The sequence below is a fragment of the Humulus lupulus genome, chromosome 7, assembly GCF_963169125.1.
Source record: "Humulus lupulus chromosome 7, drHumLupu1.1, whole genome shotgun sequence".
Lineage (NCBI taxonomy): Eukaryota > Viridiplantae > Streptophyta > Magnoliopsida > Rosales > Cannabaceae > Humulus > Humulus lupulus.
The window spans coordinates 112681609-112694417 of NC_084799.1; the positions used below are offsets into that span (position 1 = coordinate 112681609).

General features: G+C 35.8%; 2 protein-coding genes across 2 annotated transcripts; one reads left to right on the top strand and one right to left on the bottom strand.

The window, feature by feature from the left end:
* Positions 1-3780: 3780 nt before the first annotated feature.
* LOC133789846 (transcription factor bHLH25-like) lies at positions 3781-4459 on the bottom strand. Its single transcript, XM_062227556.1, has 2 exons — positions 4082-4459; positions 3781-3984 (listed from the first exon to the last, which is right to left on the bottom strand). The coding sequence occupies exons 1-2, from the start codon at positions 4457-4459 to the stop codon at positions 3910-3912; spliced, it is 453 nt and encodes a 150-aa protein (XP_062083540.1). The 3' UTR covers positions 3781-3909.
* Positions 4460-6116: 1657 nt separating this feature from the next.
* On the top strand, positions 6117-9538 carry LOC133792082 (uncharacterized). The gene is made up of 4 exons (XM_062229991.1): positions 6117-7117; positions 7167-8483; positions 8566-8659; positions 8744-9538. The coding sequence occupies exons 1-4, from the start codon at positions 6117-6119 to the stop codon at positions 9536-9538; spliced, it is 3207 nt and encodes a 1068-aa protein (XP_062085975.1).
* The last annotated feature ends 3271 nt before the right edge of the window (positions 9539-12809 follow it).

Here is a 12809-nt window from a genome sequence, read left to right on the forward strand (position 1 = left end):
TAAGAACTACCTTAAAGGTTGATCGGTTAGGACGTGTACAGTGTGGGATTGGAAATACGACCTGAGTTTTCTCCAGGCCAGAATCAGACAGAATGCAAGTTTTTAATAAGAGGATATTTGGATTCATCTCCCAAAAGCCTCTTGCTCACATAATACGCTGATTTTTTCATTCGGGTTTTCTCTCAAACTTACATAACGCTGACCGTGTTTTCTGTTACGGCTAGGTATAAGTATAAAAAATTCCTCGACAACTGGTTTTGATAACACGGGGGGGCTCAACCAAATGAGTCTTCTGATCCTGAAATGCCTGTTTGCATTCTTCTAATCATCTATTTCCCCTAAGCATGTTGTAGAAGGGAAGACATTTATTTGTGGACTTTGATACAAATCAGTTCAAGGCAGCGACCTTTCCAACTAAGCTTTGTACATCCTTTCATGATGTTGGTGAAGGCATTTCTAATAGCAACCTGATCTTCTCAGAATTCGCTTCAATTCCCCTTGCATTGACTATGAAGTCTAAGAACATCCCCGATGAAACACTAAAGGTACATTTATGGGTGTTCAAATTCATGTTGTATTTTCTCAGCACACATTCTTACAGATTGGATAAATGGTCATTGGATTTCTTTGACTTAACAAGCATGTCATCAACATACACCTCCATGTTTTCCCTAATCTGGTTAACAAACATCCTATTGATCAGCCTTTGATATGTTGCACCAAAATTCTTTAGCCCAAATGGCATGACCGTGTAGTAGTATACATTATATTCGGTCATGAAGATAGTGTGCTCTTGATCCACAGGGTTCATCATGGTCTAGTTATATCCAGAATACATGTCCATGAGAGACATGAGCTCATGGCCGGCCATGGCATTGACTAGCTGATCTATTCTCGGTACTGGGAAACAGTCTTTAGGACAAGCCTTGTTGAGGTCGGAGAAATTAATACAGGTCCTCCACATTCCATTGGGCTTCGAGACCAAAATGGGGTCGCCTATCCGGATCACATATTTAGCCTCTCTCATGAACCCGCACTTCTATAAGCGAGCTACCTCTTCCTCTAGCGCTTCTCCTCGCTCCTTCCCTAACAACATACATTTTTTCCTTCACAGGCACGTGTTTTTCCAATATTCATGTGTGCATCCTGACACTTGGACTGATCCCTACCAGGTCCTCATGCAACCAGGCAAAGACGTCAAGATTTTTCCATAAGAACTCGACCAATCCCTTCTTTCTTTCAGCTCTAAGATTTTTCCCAACCTTTACTACTTTCAAAGGTACTTCTAAGTCGAGGATGATTTCCTGTAGCTCCTCTAAAGCTTGGAGCTCAGATCTGTGTTTGCCTAATATCATATCAATTTCTTCAGGTTGGGCGATCTCATTTTTGAATTCCTGAGGTTCTTCCACCTCTCCGACAACTACCATTGCCCAAGGTTCCTCATTCTCCTTAGTTATTTCCATGACTTGCTGCCTAGGTTGTGATTTTCCCTTCATGGAAATGCTATGGCATTCCATGGCAGCAAGTTAATCTCCCCTCACGGTGCATATTCCTGAGGTCGAGAGGAATTTCATGTCCAAATGGTGAATTGAAGTTATAGCTTCAATTGCCATCAGCGCAGGTCTCCCCAATATTAAATTGTAGGCAGTCGGACAGTGATTCACTACGAACTTGAGCATCTTGGTGATAACTCGTGTTTCCTTGCCCAAGGTTACTACGAGCTCGATTATTCCTATGGATGCCATCCTAATTCTTGAAAATCCATAAAAGGTCCTAGAGGTCGCCTTGAGATTCGCTACAGATAGCTCTATCATTTCAAGGGTGGACCTGAATAGAACATTAACGAAACTCCCATTGTCAATCAGTATTCAGCGCACCCTCCGGTTAGCGACCTGAATGGTTATCACCAGCGAATCATTATGAGGGAATTGGACATGGCTTGTGTATTCTTCCATAAGAATGATTGGTTGTTTATCCAATCGATGTTGTTCAGATAACCTTTGCTCCGGGATACACTCGATGCCATCATGCGTGTTTAGCTCCTAAATATACCTCTTATGGGCCTTACTATTCGTCTCTGCCAAATGAGGTCCGCCTGCAATGGTGGATATGTTTCTTCCTTCAATAGAAAGAGGGATAATCTAATTTTCCTGAGCTGATTGTGCTGGATTGACCTGGTTGTCCAGAACCGGCAAAGGGTTTTGCCACACCTGTTGATTAGGAGCTACCCTATTCCGAGTGTATTGGGCTAACAATCCATCCTAAATGAGAGTCTCGATCTCATCTTTCAATTGACATCAATCCTTAGTGTTGTTGCCGATGTCATTGTGATATCGATAGAACTTTGCTGGATCTCTCTTCGCCCTTTGATGCTTCATGAACTCGGGCTTTTTCCACGGAAGGCGAGTAGAATTAGCTAAATAAATTCACTCTCGCATATTTGTTAAATCAATGTAGGCAGTCTTGATGGAAATATATTTATCCTCGTACTTATTTTTCTTGGACTCGTTCTAGTCGCCCTCACCATTTCCTTTTCGTTTATTACCCACTGCCATGTTATTCTAGGTAATGGGTTGAGCCGTGGCTCTAGCATCTGTCACCACTCAACCAGGCTTAATGAGGGTGTGGCTGGTTCCTTCGATAACAGATTACACATCTTTCAGGTTTATCCACTCTTGAGCTTGAGCCAAAAATTCAACTACAGTTTTCACACCTTTCCTCTGGAGCTCCTTCCATACACTACAACAAATCTTATCTTTACCTACCAATATATATTGGTAGGTAAAGGGAACCATTACCCACCAATATTTATTCGTAAGATTTATTGGTAGGGAAATATTGCCAATATTATAATATTTTAGAAGGATGATTATTTACTAATAATATGGGTAAGTAAAGAGTGTTACCCTACACATATACTGGAGGGAATTTTTTTTTGCATTTGGCGCCAATGTTTCCCTCTTATTATTTTAATTTTTAATAAAAATGACGCTGAGTTGTGTGATGATGTGTTAAAAATATCCTACATGTCATCTTACTTATTTTTAACATGTCATATTATTTTTAACAAATGGTACAAATCTTAAAAACAAATAAACATTACAAAAACAAAAATTTAAATTAAATTAATTCTAACTATCAGTAAAAACAAAATCATAATAATATATATTTTATCATTTAACCCTTTCAGACAAAAAAAAAAAACTCTGGTCTGGTCTCTCCCTCTTAGAAAACCAGTCGAAGAAGCGCCCATCCTCAGCGAGAGTACCCCCGAGGCCCCAATGCTGACCATCGCCTGAGAGAAGAACCGCCCATCCTCGCCTGAGAGAAGAACCCATACTCGTCGACCGCCACCTGAGAAGAAAAACCCAGATGTGCATGAGCGGGGTGCCTCTTCCGTCCTCCCCTAAAGCCCAGAAATCATTAGAAGGTTTATGAGAAGAAACGCCCATACTCGTATCAGATTGCATTTTAAGTTTATGCCATAATTTCAACCAAACTTGCTCCTATATATTATTTATTTGTTTTTTTATTTATATGACTTTTGGTAGGTTTAAGCCATAATTTCAACCAAATGCCCAGGCCGCTCAATTGAATGGGGAAAAACTGATGATACTATACTGTGATGCCATAATATCAACCAAACGCCCAAACTATTGATGTTATAGACTTTCTAACAGCCAGGTATGTTTAATTTCTTTTCTTCTTTCTTATAATGAATATTTTATAATCAAATATTAATTTAGTAAATGAGCTAATTAACCATTTTGGTATGTTTTAACATGGTCGAGCACTTCAGTTCAGACCTTGAAGACACATAGTTTGAAATAAACTTGGATAGGTTGTATATATAGGTAATTATTCTTTAGTTATGGGTTTCTCTTCATCTTTGTGAAGTTAGAAGCTTTTTCACATGAACAAGCTGAAAGCCAAGCGTAGATTCTTGACTAGATCCTTCATTGTAATGGAGAACTCCATGTTCATCTGTCAAAAGTAATAATGATTGTAGTTCAAAATTTCTATACAATTTAATCGTTTGAAATAATATACTGTTATATATATAATGGATGATAAACACTACCTGAGCTATAATGGTCAAATCAACAGAAGAACTTCCAAATGTCATGCAACTGCTGTTGATAATTGTTAAGTGATGCTTTTCAATCTCAGCAATTGTTTTCTCCATAACACCTTTCTTTTTCTCACAGTGAATTCTTATTAGTACATTCTTGTCACAAACTCTTGCTTCAATTTCTGGTAGTGGCTCATCGAATGAGGAACAATTCTCATCTGAAGAATAATATGAATTATTATCTTTATCTGCAAAGAGTTGGAATTTCTTTACAAAGACTATTGATTCCATGTTTCTCTTTCTCATCTCTTCCTCTAGTGTTTTCACTCTTTCTTGTAACTGCTTCATGTACTTGATAGCATCCCCAAGAACAAAAGCCTTGTCCATCTGTACCAATAACATGAGTTCTCTACCTTAGATTTAAAATACTCTGCCAAAAAATGTACCGAATTCTAAACATGCATGAAGTCAAATCTTTAGACACCAATTGTTACTGAGCTTGAAAAGTTAGACTCCATCCTCGGAGTAGCTCAAGCTAGGTAATACATGTGGATTTAGCTCTATTTGCTATTTAGAGAGTCCTTGTACACGGTTTGAAATCTTATGGTAATGTTATTGAAGAAGGGAAAGTGGTCCTGATAAAGTATTCTATGGCTGATTATTTGTTTTCTGGCTTTATCTCGGTTCTATGTTTTGGGTTGAAGAATGATACTATTACTTTTATTGCTAATGCCTTTGTTTCTGATCAATATTTAAAGGTGGGGACTTTAGGCTTTAATTAACATGTTAATGTGATTTGGTTTGTGAAACTAAACTCTGTCCAAATGTAGTTGTGGAATGACACATACAAAGTTTCTCTTTAATAGTCGTACATGCATATATATATATAGGAACTATAAGCTCTGTAAAAATGTAGTTGTGGAATGACACATACAGATAGATTCAAGTACAAATGGGGTTCTTGGCCAGCTATTTAGGCAGGGAATATTAGCAATAATGAAGTAAAAAGTTTATTCTTAAAAGAGATCAACTATAATTAATATAATAATATATATTATTAATATATAGATGTCTCTTGATTATCTTTTTGACAATTATGGCATGTGCTCTCTGAGTTATGTGTAGCAATATCTGGCAGTTACCTAATTAGCACTCGGGAAAATTGGAAATTATAAGGGTACAAGTGCCATATATTACACTACTATATATATATGCATGTATGTTTATGCATCATAAACATCATCAGAATATAAGCGTTTTTTTTAGCAATTAATATTATTATTATTCTTTACTAGGGTGGAAAGAATTTTTAAGGAACCAAACAAATCTAGTAAGTAATGGGGTCAGTTTCCTCCTCCTGGGCAGTAGTAGTAACCTTTGAATATTTACAAGAATATTTGCACCACATATATTTACATACATATATTTATATGTTTCTATATAATGATAATAGTTCTTTCAATTCAATATATTTTTTTTTAAAAGAAAGAATTAATAATAAAGATGCATTCATGAATCCTTGTCAGATAGATCAAATCCCAAGTTACTAAATTGAACCTCCCCAAAAAATGCAACTTCCATGAAAGGTGCTTTTCTAGCATCAACTTGAATGATTCTCAATTTAGGTGCCCCAAGTAGATGAACCTTTTATTTAGTTTTCTTTGTTTCTAAATCTATTTGGATGTAGTTTTACTGGTTTAGTCTATTTTTTGTATTATCACTGTTGTTGTTACAGAATCCTCAAATGAAAGGCTACCATCCTTTCTTTTTACTGGTTTAATATTTACCATCCTTTCTTTTTATTTTTCTTGTTCCCCTCTATCTTCTTTCTAGAATTTTGGTTCATCATCAGCTCTAAGAACTACAACAAGGGACACCATTTTGTTGGTTCATGGATCGTCATTGGATAAATATACCAAATAAACTTTCAGCAGAATATGCTGCTGGAATGAATGAATTCTTTAGTGTTGCAAGACACTCCGTGGACTCTAATGGGATGGTTCTATGCCCTTGTTGTCGATGCGTGAATAAGAAATCATAATACATGCATGTGATAAAGTTGCACTTGATCACTCATGGATTTCTTAGTACTTACACAAGGTGGTATCACCATGGTGAGCAAGTAGAGGAAGTAGAAGATGAAGGATTATTCGAAACCAAGGATACTGTTGAAGATTCGGATCAGCGTGATGATTTGGCTACAGGTCTTCATGATGCTATTGGTAGTAAGTATTTTGACATTGGTCCAACTAGTGACTTCAATGATGAATCTCCACTTAATGTGGATGACAAGTATGATGCATTGTTTGAGTCACTTCATAAGCCTTTGTACAATAATTGTAAAGGTTTCTCTGTCTTAAGCGCGATTGTGAAGTTGATGAATCTCAAAGTGCTTAACAAATGGACAGATAAATCATTCGACGGTCTTTTGGAGTGTTTGACAGAGATATTGCCCGAGGGTAATCAGTGCCCAGGGAATTATTACCAGACGAGTAAGCTTCTTTGTGAGGTTGGGTTAGGCTATGAGCAAATTGATGTTTGTCAATACGATTGTGCATTGTTTTATGGTGAGAATGCAAATGCAGTGTCATGTCCTGTATGCAAGTCTAGTCGTTATGTACAAAATCAAATCCCACATAAACGACTTAGATGGTTCCCAATCAAGGCACAACTTAAGCGATTATTTAGTTCGAAACACACTTCTAAAGATATGCAATGGCATAAAGAGGTACGAAAAAATGAAGCTAGGATTTTACGTCATCCTGCTGATGGGGATGCTTGGAAGCATTTCGACAATGTTCATCCTGACTTTGCAGCTGATTCCAGGAGTGTACGAACGGGGTTGGCATCAGATGGGTTTAACCCTTTCTCTAATATGACATCAACCTATAGTTTGTGGCCGGTGATATTAATTCCGTACAATATGCCACCTTGGGCTTCTCCTAATGGAATAAACTATCTCATGTCTTTGTTAATTCCAGGTCCTAAATCTCCTGGAAAATATTATGATGTGTTCTTGAAGCCATTAATTGAAGAGCTTAAAGAGTTATGGGATGGAGTCAATGCATATGATTTGTATGGTCAATGCATGTAGAGCTGCAGTCTTGTGGACAATTAGTGATTTTCCTGCTTATGCATACTTGTCTGGGTGGAGCACTGCTGGTAAATTAGCATGTCTCGTTTGTCTTGAAGATACAAGATCTAGAAGAATAACTGACAAACAATGTTTCATGGGACATCGATGTTATTTGAAAAGAAACCATTCTTGGAGAAAAAGTAAAGAATATGATGGATCTACTGAATTACGTGGCCCTCCTAGAAATTTTACTAGTGATGACATTTTAAAGCAATTGGATGAAATTCCTATTCATACCCCCGGTAACGCACCAAGTAATTCTTCTAGAAAACGTAAGTGTGGAGAGAAAGAGATGAATTGGTGTAATAGAAGTGTTTTGTTTGACTTGCCATACTGGTCAAAGCTCTTGCTGCGTCACAATCTTGATGTGATGCATATAGAGAAAAATGTATGTGATAACATTATTGGAACACTTTTAGACATTGAAGGTAAATCGAAAGACAATTTAAAAGCTCGTAAGGATTTTCAAAATCTTAATATTTGTGAAGAGCTTTGGCTGAAGAAGGACCCTTCTAATAACAAGCTTGAAAAACCTTATGCTAGTTACACTTTGACGAGAGAAGAATGCAAAGATTTTTGTAAATTCATTCAAAGTGTTAGATTACCAGATGGATATGCTTCGAATATTAGTCGATGTGTAAAAGATAATGACAAACTAGGAGGAATGAAAACTCATGATTGCCATGTTTTACTTCATAAGATATTACCAGTTGCATTACTTCCTTTTCTAACAGACAACATTCGTGGTACTTTGATTGAACTCTGCCAATTCTTTCAAAAAATTTGTGCAAAAACATTTCATATTTCTGACATAGAAGAATTGAGAGATGGAATTGTAATAATTTTGTGCAAGTTGGAAAAGATATTTCCCCCATCATTTTTTACCATAATGGTTCATCTTTCTGTTCACCTACCCGATCAAGTGTTATTAGGTGGTCTAGTTGCTTCGAGATGGATGTTTGGGATAGAATGCCATATGGGTTTGTACAAGAAATATGTGAGAAACATGTCTCGGCCTGATGGTTCAATAGCAGAAGCTTTTGTTGTAGATGAAGCTATAACTTTCTTGTCAAGATATGTTTCTAACATAGAGACAAGATTCACAAGACCCGAGCGTAATTGGGATATACCTTCTCCAAATCATAATTTAGATGTTTTCAACTCCAATGTTCGTCCATTAGGGGCATCTACTGTCAAATTGCTTCAGAATTGGAGAAAAGTCGCTCAATGGTATATATTGAACAATTTTGTAGATGATATCCAAGATTTTCTCGAGTAAGTAACAATTTCTTTTCTTCTTCTAAATTATCTCAACAAAATATCATTTACTTATTCATAGTAATGAATTTGAATGTAGTGATCATATAAAGTTGTTGGAAGAAAAAGGTCTTTCAGATTCAGAAGTTGCCTTAGAGCACAAAGAACAATTTCCTTCTTGGTTTAAGAATAAAGTAAGAGATTATCATTAATGGTTTCTTACTAAATTCTTAAGTTGTAACATCATTCATCATAATTCAAATTCTTTTATACTATAGGTGTCTCAAATGCGAGTTCAAAAATCACCTCTTGCCAATTATGATTTGTACTCTTTATCTCAAGTTCCACTTGAACGGTACAACACCTACCAAAGTTGTATTGTAAATGGTGTTCAATTTCGATGTAAAGAGCGTGACGATACTCTTAAGACACAATGTTCTGGAATTTGCACTGAAGGTGATCATGACAATATTAGTATCCTATATTATGGTGTCTTGATTGAGATTTTTCAGTTGTCATTCATTTTAGATCGGAAGGTGTTCTTATTTCGTTGCAAGTGGTATAACTCCAATCCAAAAGGTAGATCAATTGTTGTGGATCATAATTTGACTTCCATCAATACATCTACTGATTGGTATTCTAATGAACCATTTATTTTGGCAACTCAAGCACAACAAGTTTTCTATTTGCTTGATATGAAGCATGGTTCAAATTGGAGGATTGTTCAAAAAGTAAATCATCAATCTATTTATGACATTCCTGAAATTATGGAAGAGACAGTAAATAATGATGTGTTTCAAGAAGAAGAATCATTTCAATTGCCACCTTTTCAACCAACTGAGGATTTCATAGAAAGTTCATCTTTAGTTCGATTAGATGTTCCTTTTGTAACTCTTTTAGACCAACTTGTTGTTGATTTATTTTCAAACCAAAATCAAAATGTTGACAAGGATAGTGACTTAGATGAAGATTTTGATGAAGGAAATATATTCTGTAATAATGAAACATTTCTCTCAAGTGATGACACTAAAAGTTCTACAGAATCAGAATGTGATGATGATGCAGATTCTTAATAAAAGAAAGCACATATTTTATAGAGGTTCAACTCCCTTGAATGGAGTCTACGTCATCTTTTTAACTCTTCAAGAAGAGCTTAGTCTTGCACTATATCAATGAAGAAGTCACACCCTCAAGGCAGCAACACAACTCAGTTGCTCCTCTATTTTGTTAAACACTATTGGGTGCTAATAATTATTGTTGTTCTGAGCTTGAAGGCTGGTTGGTCCTTTTCTCGTTTACTGTATAAATATATAGACATCCATATCAATATATAGACACATCAAGATTCTTAATTCATAGTTAGTTTCTTAATATTTGTAAATATTTATTTACTGATCATTTTCTTTGTTTTATTTCACAGAATTTCTGTCATGACACCTGGTCGTCGTACCACTCGATCTACTGCTCAAAGTCAACAAGTTGAACCAGTCATTGATCATCCTGCTCCACCTTCACAAGTTGTTCGCACTACTCGGTCGAGTTTATAGAATCAACAAGTTGAACCAGTCATTGATCCTCCTGCTCCACTTGCACAAGTTATTCGCACTACTTGGTCGAGTTTAGAGAAACAACAAGTTTGTCGCACCATTCGATCTACGGTACTAAGTCAACGACCTAGAACCACCACACAATCTAATGTAGAGAGAGAACACCCTCAAGGCTCCACACACCCTACTGTACAGGGCGAACAACTCAATGTGACGACCCATTGTGATTTCGAAGATGATAATCCATCTTCCCAAGTTCCAACTGGTAAATTTAATGTCTTTCATGTTCATTTCTTTAAATTTCTATTTATTTTAATTAAGATTATATTATATTGTAGGACAAACATCTTCCTTCAAGCCATGTGGAGCTACTCGCGGCTTGACAACTACAACTATAGCTAACGCATCATCAACTGGAAAGTTGTCAGTGACTTTTGATGCGGAGTGTCATCAACCAATTTGTACTAATGCTAAGAAATTTAATAATGAGATTGGATTCATTATTTGGAATCATGGTACATTTCGTTATAAAGAGTGGAGAATGGTCCCTGAAGATGTGAGAACTCCACTGCGACACTATCTTTTGGTAAGTTATTTCACAATATTACATTTATATTTGTAATATTTATAATTAATATTGTTTTATTTTATAGGAACATTTTGACATCAACTTGAATGATGAGACAACTAAAAAATGCATTGATGAGCAAATGAGAAAAGCTTGGAAGGGTCATAAGTACAAGCTGCATTTATATTTCAAAGAAATTGGAGGAGAAAATGATCTTGAGATGGCCAAGAGCAAACGTCATCCAGACTTAAAAGAAGAATAGCAAGAAGATTGGATGATTTTGTGTGATCGTTGGTGTTGTCCTGAATTTAAGGTAACATTTTTTTTATCATAATATTGCTATTATGATAGGAACAAGAGACTCGGCATACTATTTACATATTGTTATTGTTCTTGACATCTAGCTTTTTGCTATTTTTTTCTGTTTTGGCTGTAGATGACCTCTTTGTTGAAATTTTTGTCTTTCTTTGACTATGATGCCCTCAGTTGTTGTGTTTCTTTCATTTAGGTTGTGGGAATGAAGTTTTTTCTGACTATGTAGTTGATGTAGTTAAGGTGTTTGCACTATTACTTGTTTTACAAGTGGTATTACACTCTTCTGTAATGGAAATGTTGAATTGCCAATTTTGAGGAGTTTAGAGATAGATGTTCAAACAAACTGATTAATCTGTTACTTCATTCCATTTATATATTTTGAAAAAAAACAAAGGATGATGATAGACTTAACTTGTGAGTTGTGAGAGTGAGAATATAAGCTCTTTGTTTCTTCCTTAGTTAGCTAGACGTGATCAGCACTAGTGACCAATCAGAGGAATACAAGATTATTTCTTCCTTACTTACAGCTGCTGAAAACAAAATGACAGTGACAATGGCCACTGTTTTAGAGGAATTTAACCTGTCAAATTCGTTGGCTTTCCCAGCTGCTTCATAAGTGTAGTTCCATGTCAGTTGGAGCGGATCACGCCCATTGCGTCTCTTATTGGGGTTCATGACTCGAATCACTTCTTTTTATAGTATTTTGTTTTGTCTTTGGTTTACAGATTTTAGTGTTAACTGTTCAATAAAGTTTGTGATAAATAGACAGTTGTGTTGTTCAAAAGAAAAGGTTGTGTAAGATTTTTTCTAATAAATTTTATTTGGATTTATTTCTTCAGAAAAGAACATTAAAGAATACTACCAATCGATCAAAAAGGAAATGGGAGTCAAAAAATGGTTCAGTCTCCACACCACGACATCACATTCGACGTGGAATGGTGTTAACTTCTCCTACCGGTCAAATTGAGACATGACGTCTAAAGCATTATGATGCTAAGAAAGGATGGACTGGAACAGAGCTCGGGCCATTATATGTAAGTAATTTAAATTTTTATTTATTATATTTCTTACTAATAATTAATTAAATATATTATTAGGATAAAATGATGGAGTTAAGGGGTCAACACCCTCCAGAAGAATTGTCTGATAAAGAGATTATGGAGCGTGTACTTGGACGTGATTCGGTATACTTGTGAGGGTGGGGGCGGTCTTCTAGTGTAACAAATTCTACTTCACATCGTGAAAATATTGTGGGTAATCAACCAACTTATGAAGAGTTAGTTGAACGACTTAATGATACAACTTCCCGCCTTAATGCTACTAACAAACAACTTAGTGTGGTTGTGGATATACTTCGTCATAACAATTTGATGGCATCGCCTCCACCACCTCCAACAGACCAAGCTTCAGATGCAAATTTAAGAGAGTCTCCATCTTTTTCAGTTCGGGAGTCACAAGATGATTCTTAGTTTATTTACATTAATTTACTAAGGAATGAACTTTATGAAGTTTTTTTTATTTTGGTAGGGGTAACCTAAAAATGATAACTTTATGACTTATTTTAGTATTGAACATTATAAAGAATTTTAGCATTAAACATTTTATTATTGTATGGTTTTTTTCTAGTTTATTTCTAATATAGAACATTTATAAATAACTGTTATTATCTTTTACCTACACATAACCATTAAATTTGAACAAAATATAAATTGTGTAACAGACCAATAAAATAATGCTATGTGGGCTAATAAAATGACACCACGTAGGATGCCACGTAGGATGCCACATATGATGACACGTCATCAGACACGTAAAACTACATAAACCATGTCAGCATACATGTAGGATGCCATGTCATCAAACACGTCATTTGATGACTCATCAATTGATTTATAACTTAGTGGGGTCCACTGA

What these genes read in the sequence shown, in the direction of transcription:
- LOC133789846 (XM_062227556.1), bottom strand. Translation starts at nt 4,459, where the DNA reads ATGGACAAGGCTTTTGTTCTTGGGGATGCTATCAAGTACATGAAGCAG. An exon ending in ATTTGACCATTATAGCTCAG is followed by an intron (nt 3,985 to 4,081) that starts GTAGTGTTTATC and finishes TACTTTTGACAG; the next exon opens with ATGAACATGGAGTTCTCCAT.
- LOC133792082 (XM_062229991.1), top strand. Translation starts at nt 6,117, where the DNA reads ATGCATGTGATAAAGTTGCACTTGATCACTCATGGATTTCTTAGTACT. An exon ending in GATATCCAAGATTTTCTCGA is followed by an intron (nt 8,484 to 8,565) that starts GTAAGTAACAAT and finishes ATTTGAATGTAG; the next exon opens with TGATCATATAAAGTTGTTGG. An exon ending in CTTCTTGGTTTAAGAATAAA is followed by an intron (nt 8,660 to 8,743) that starts GTAAGAGATTAT and finishes TTTATACTATAG; the next exon opens with GTGTCTCAAATGCGAGTTCA.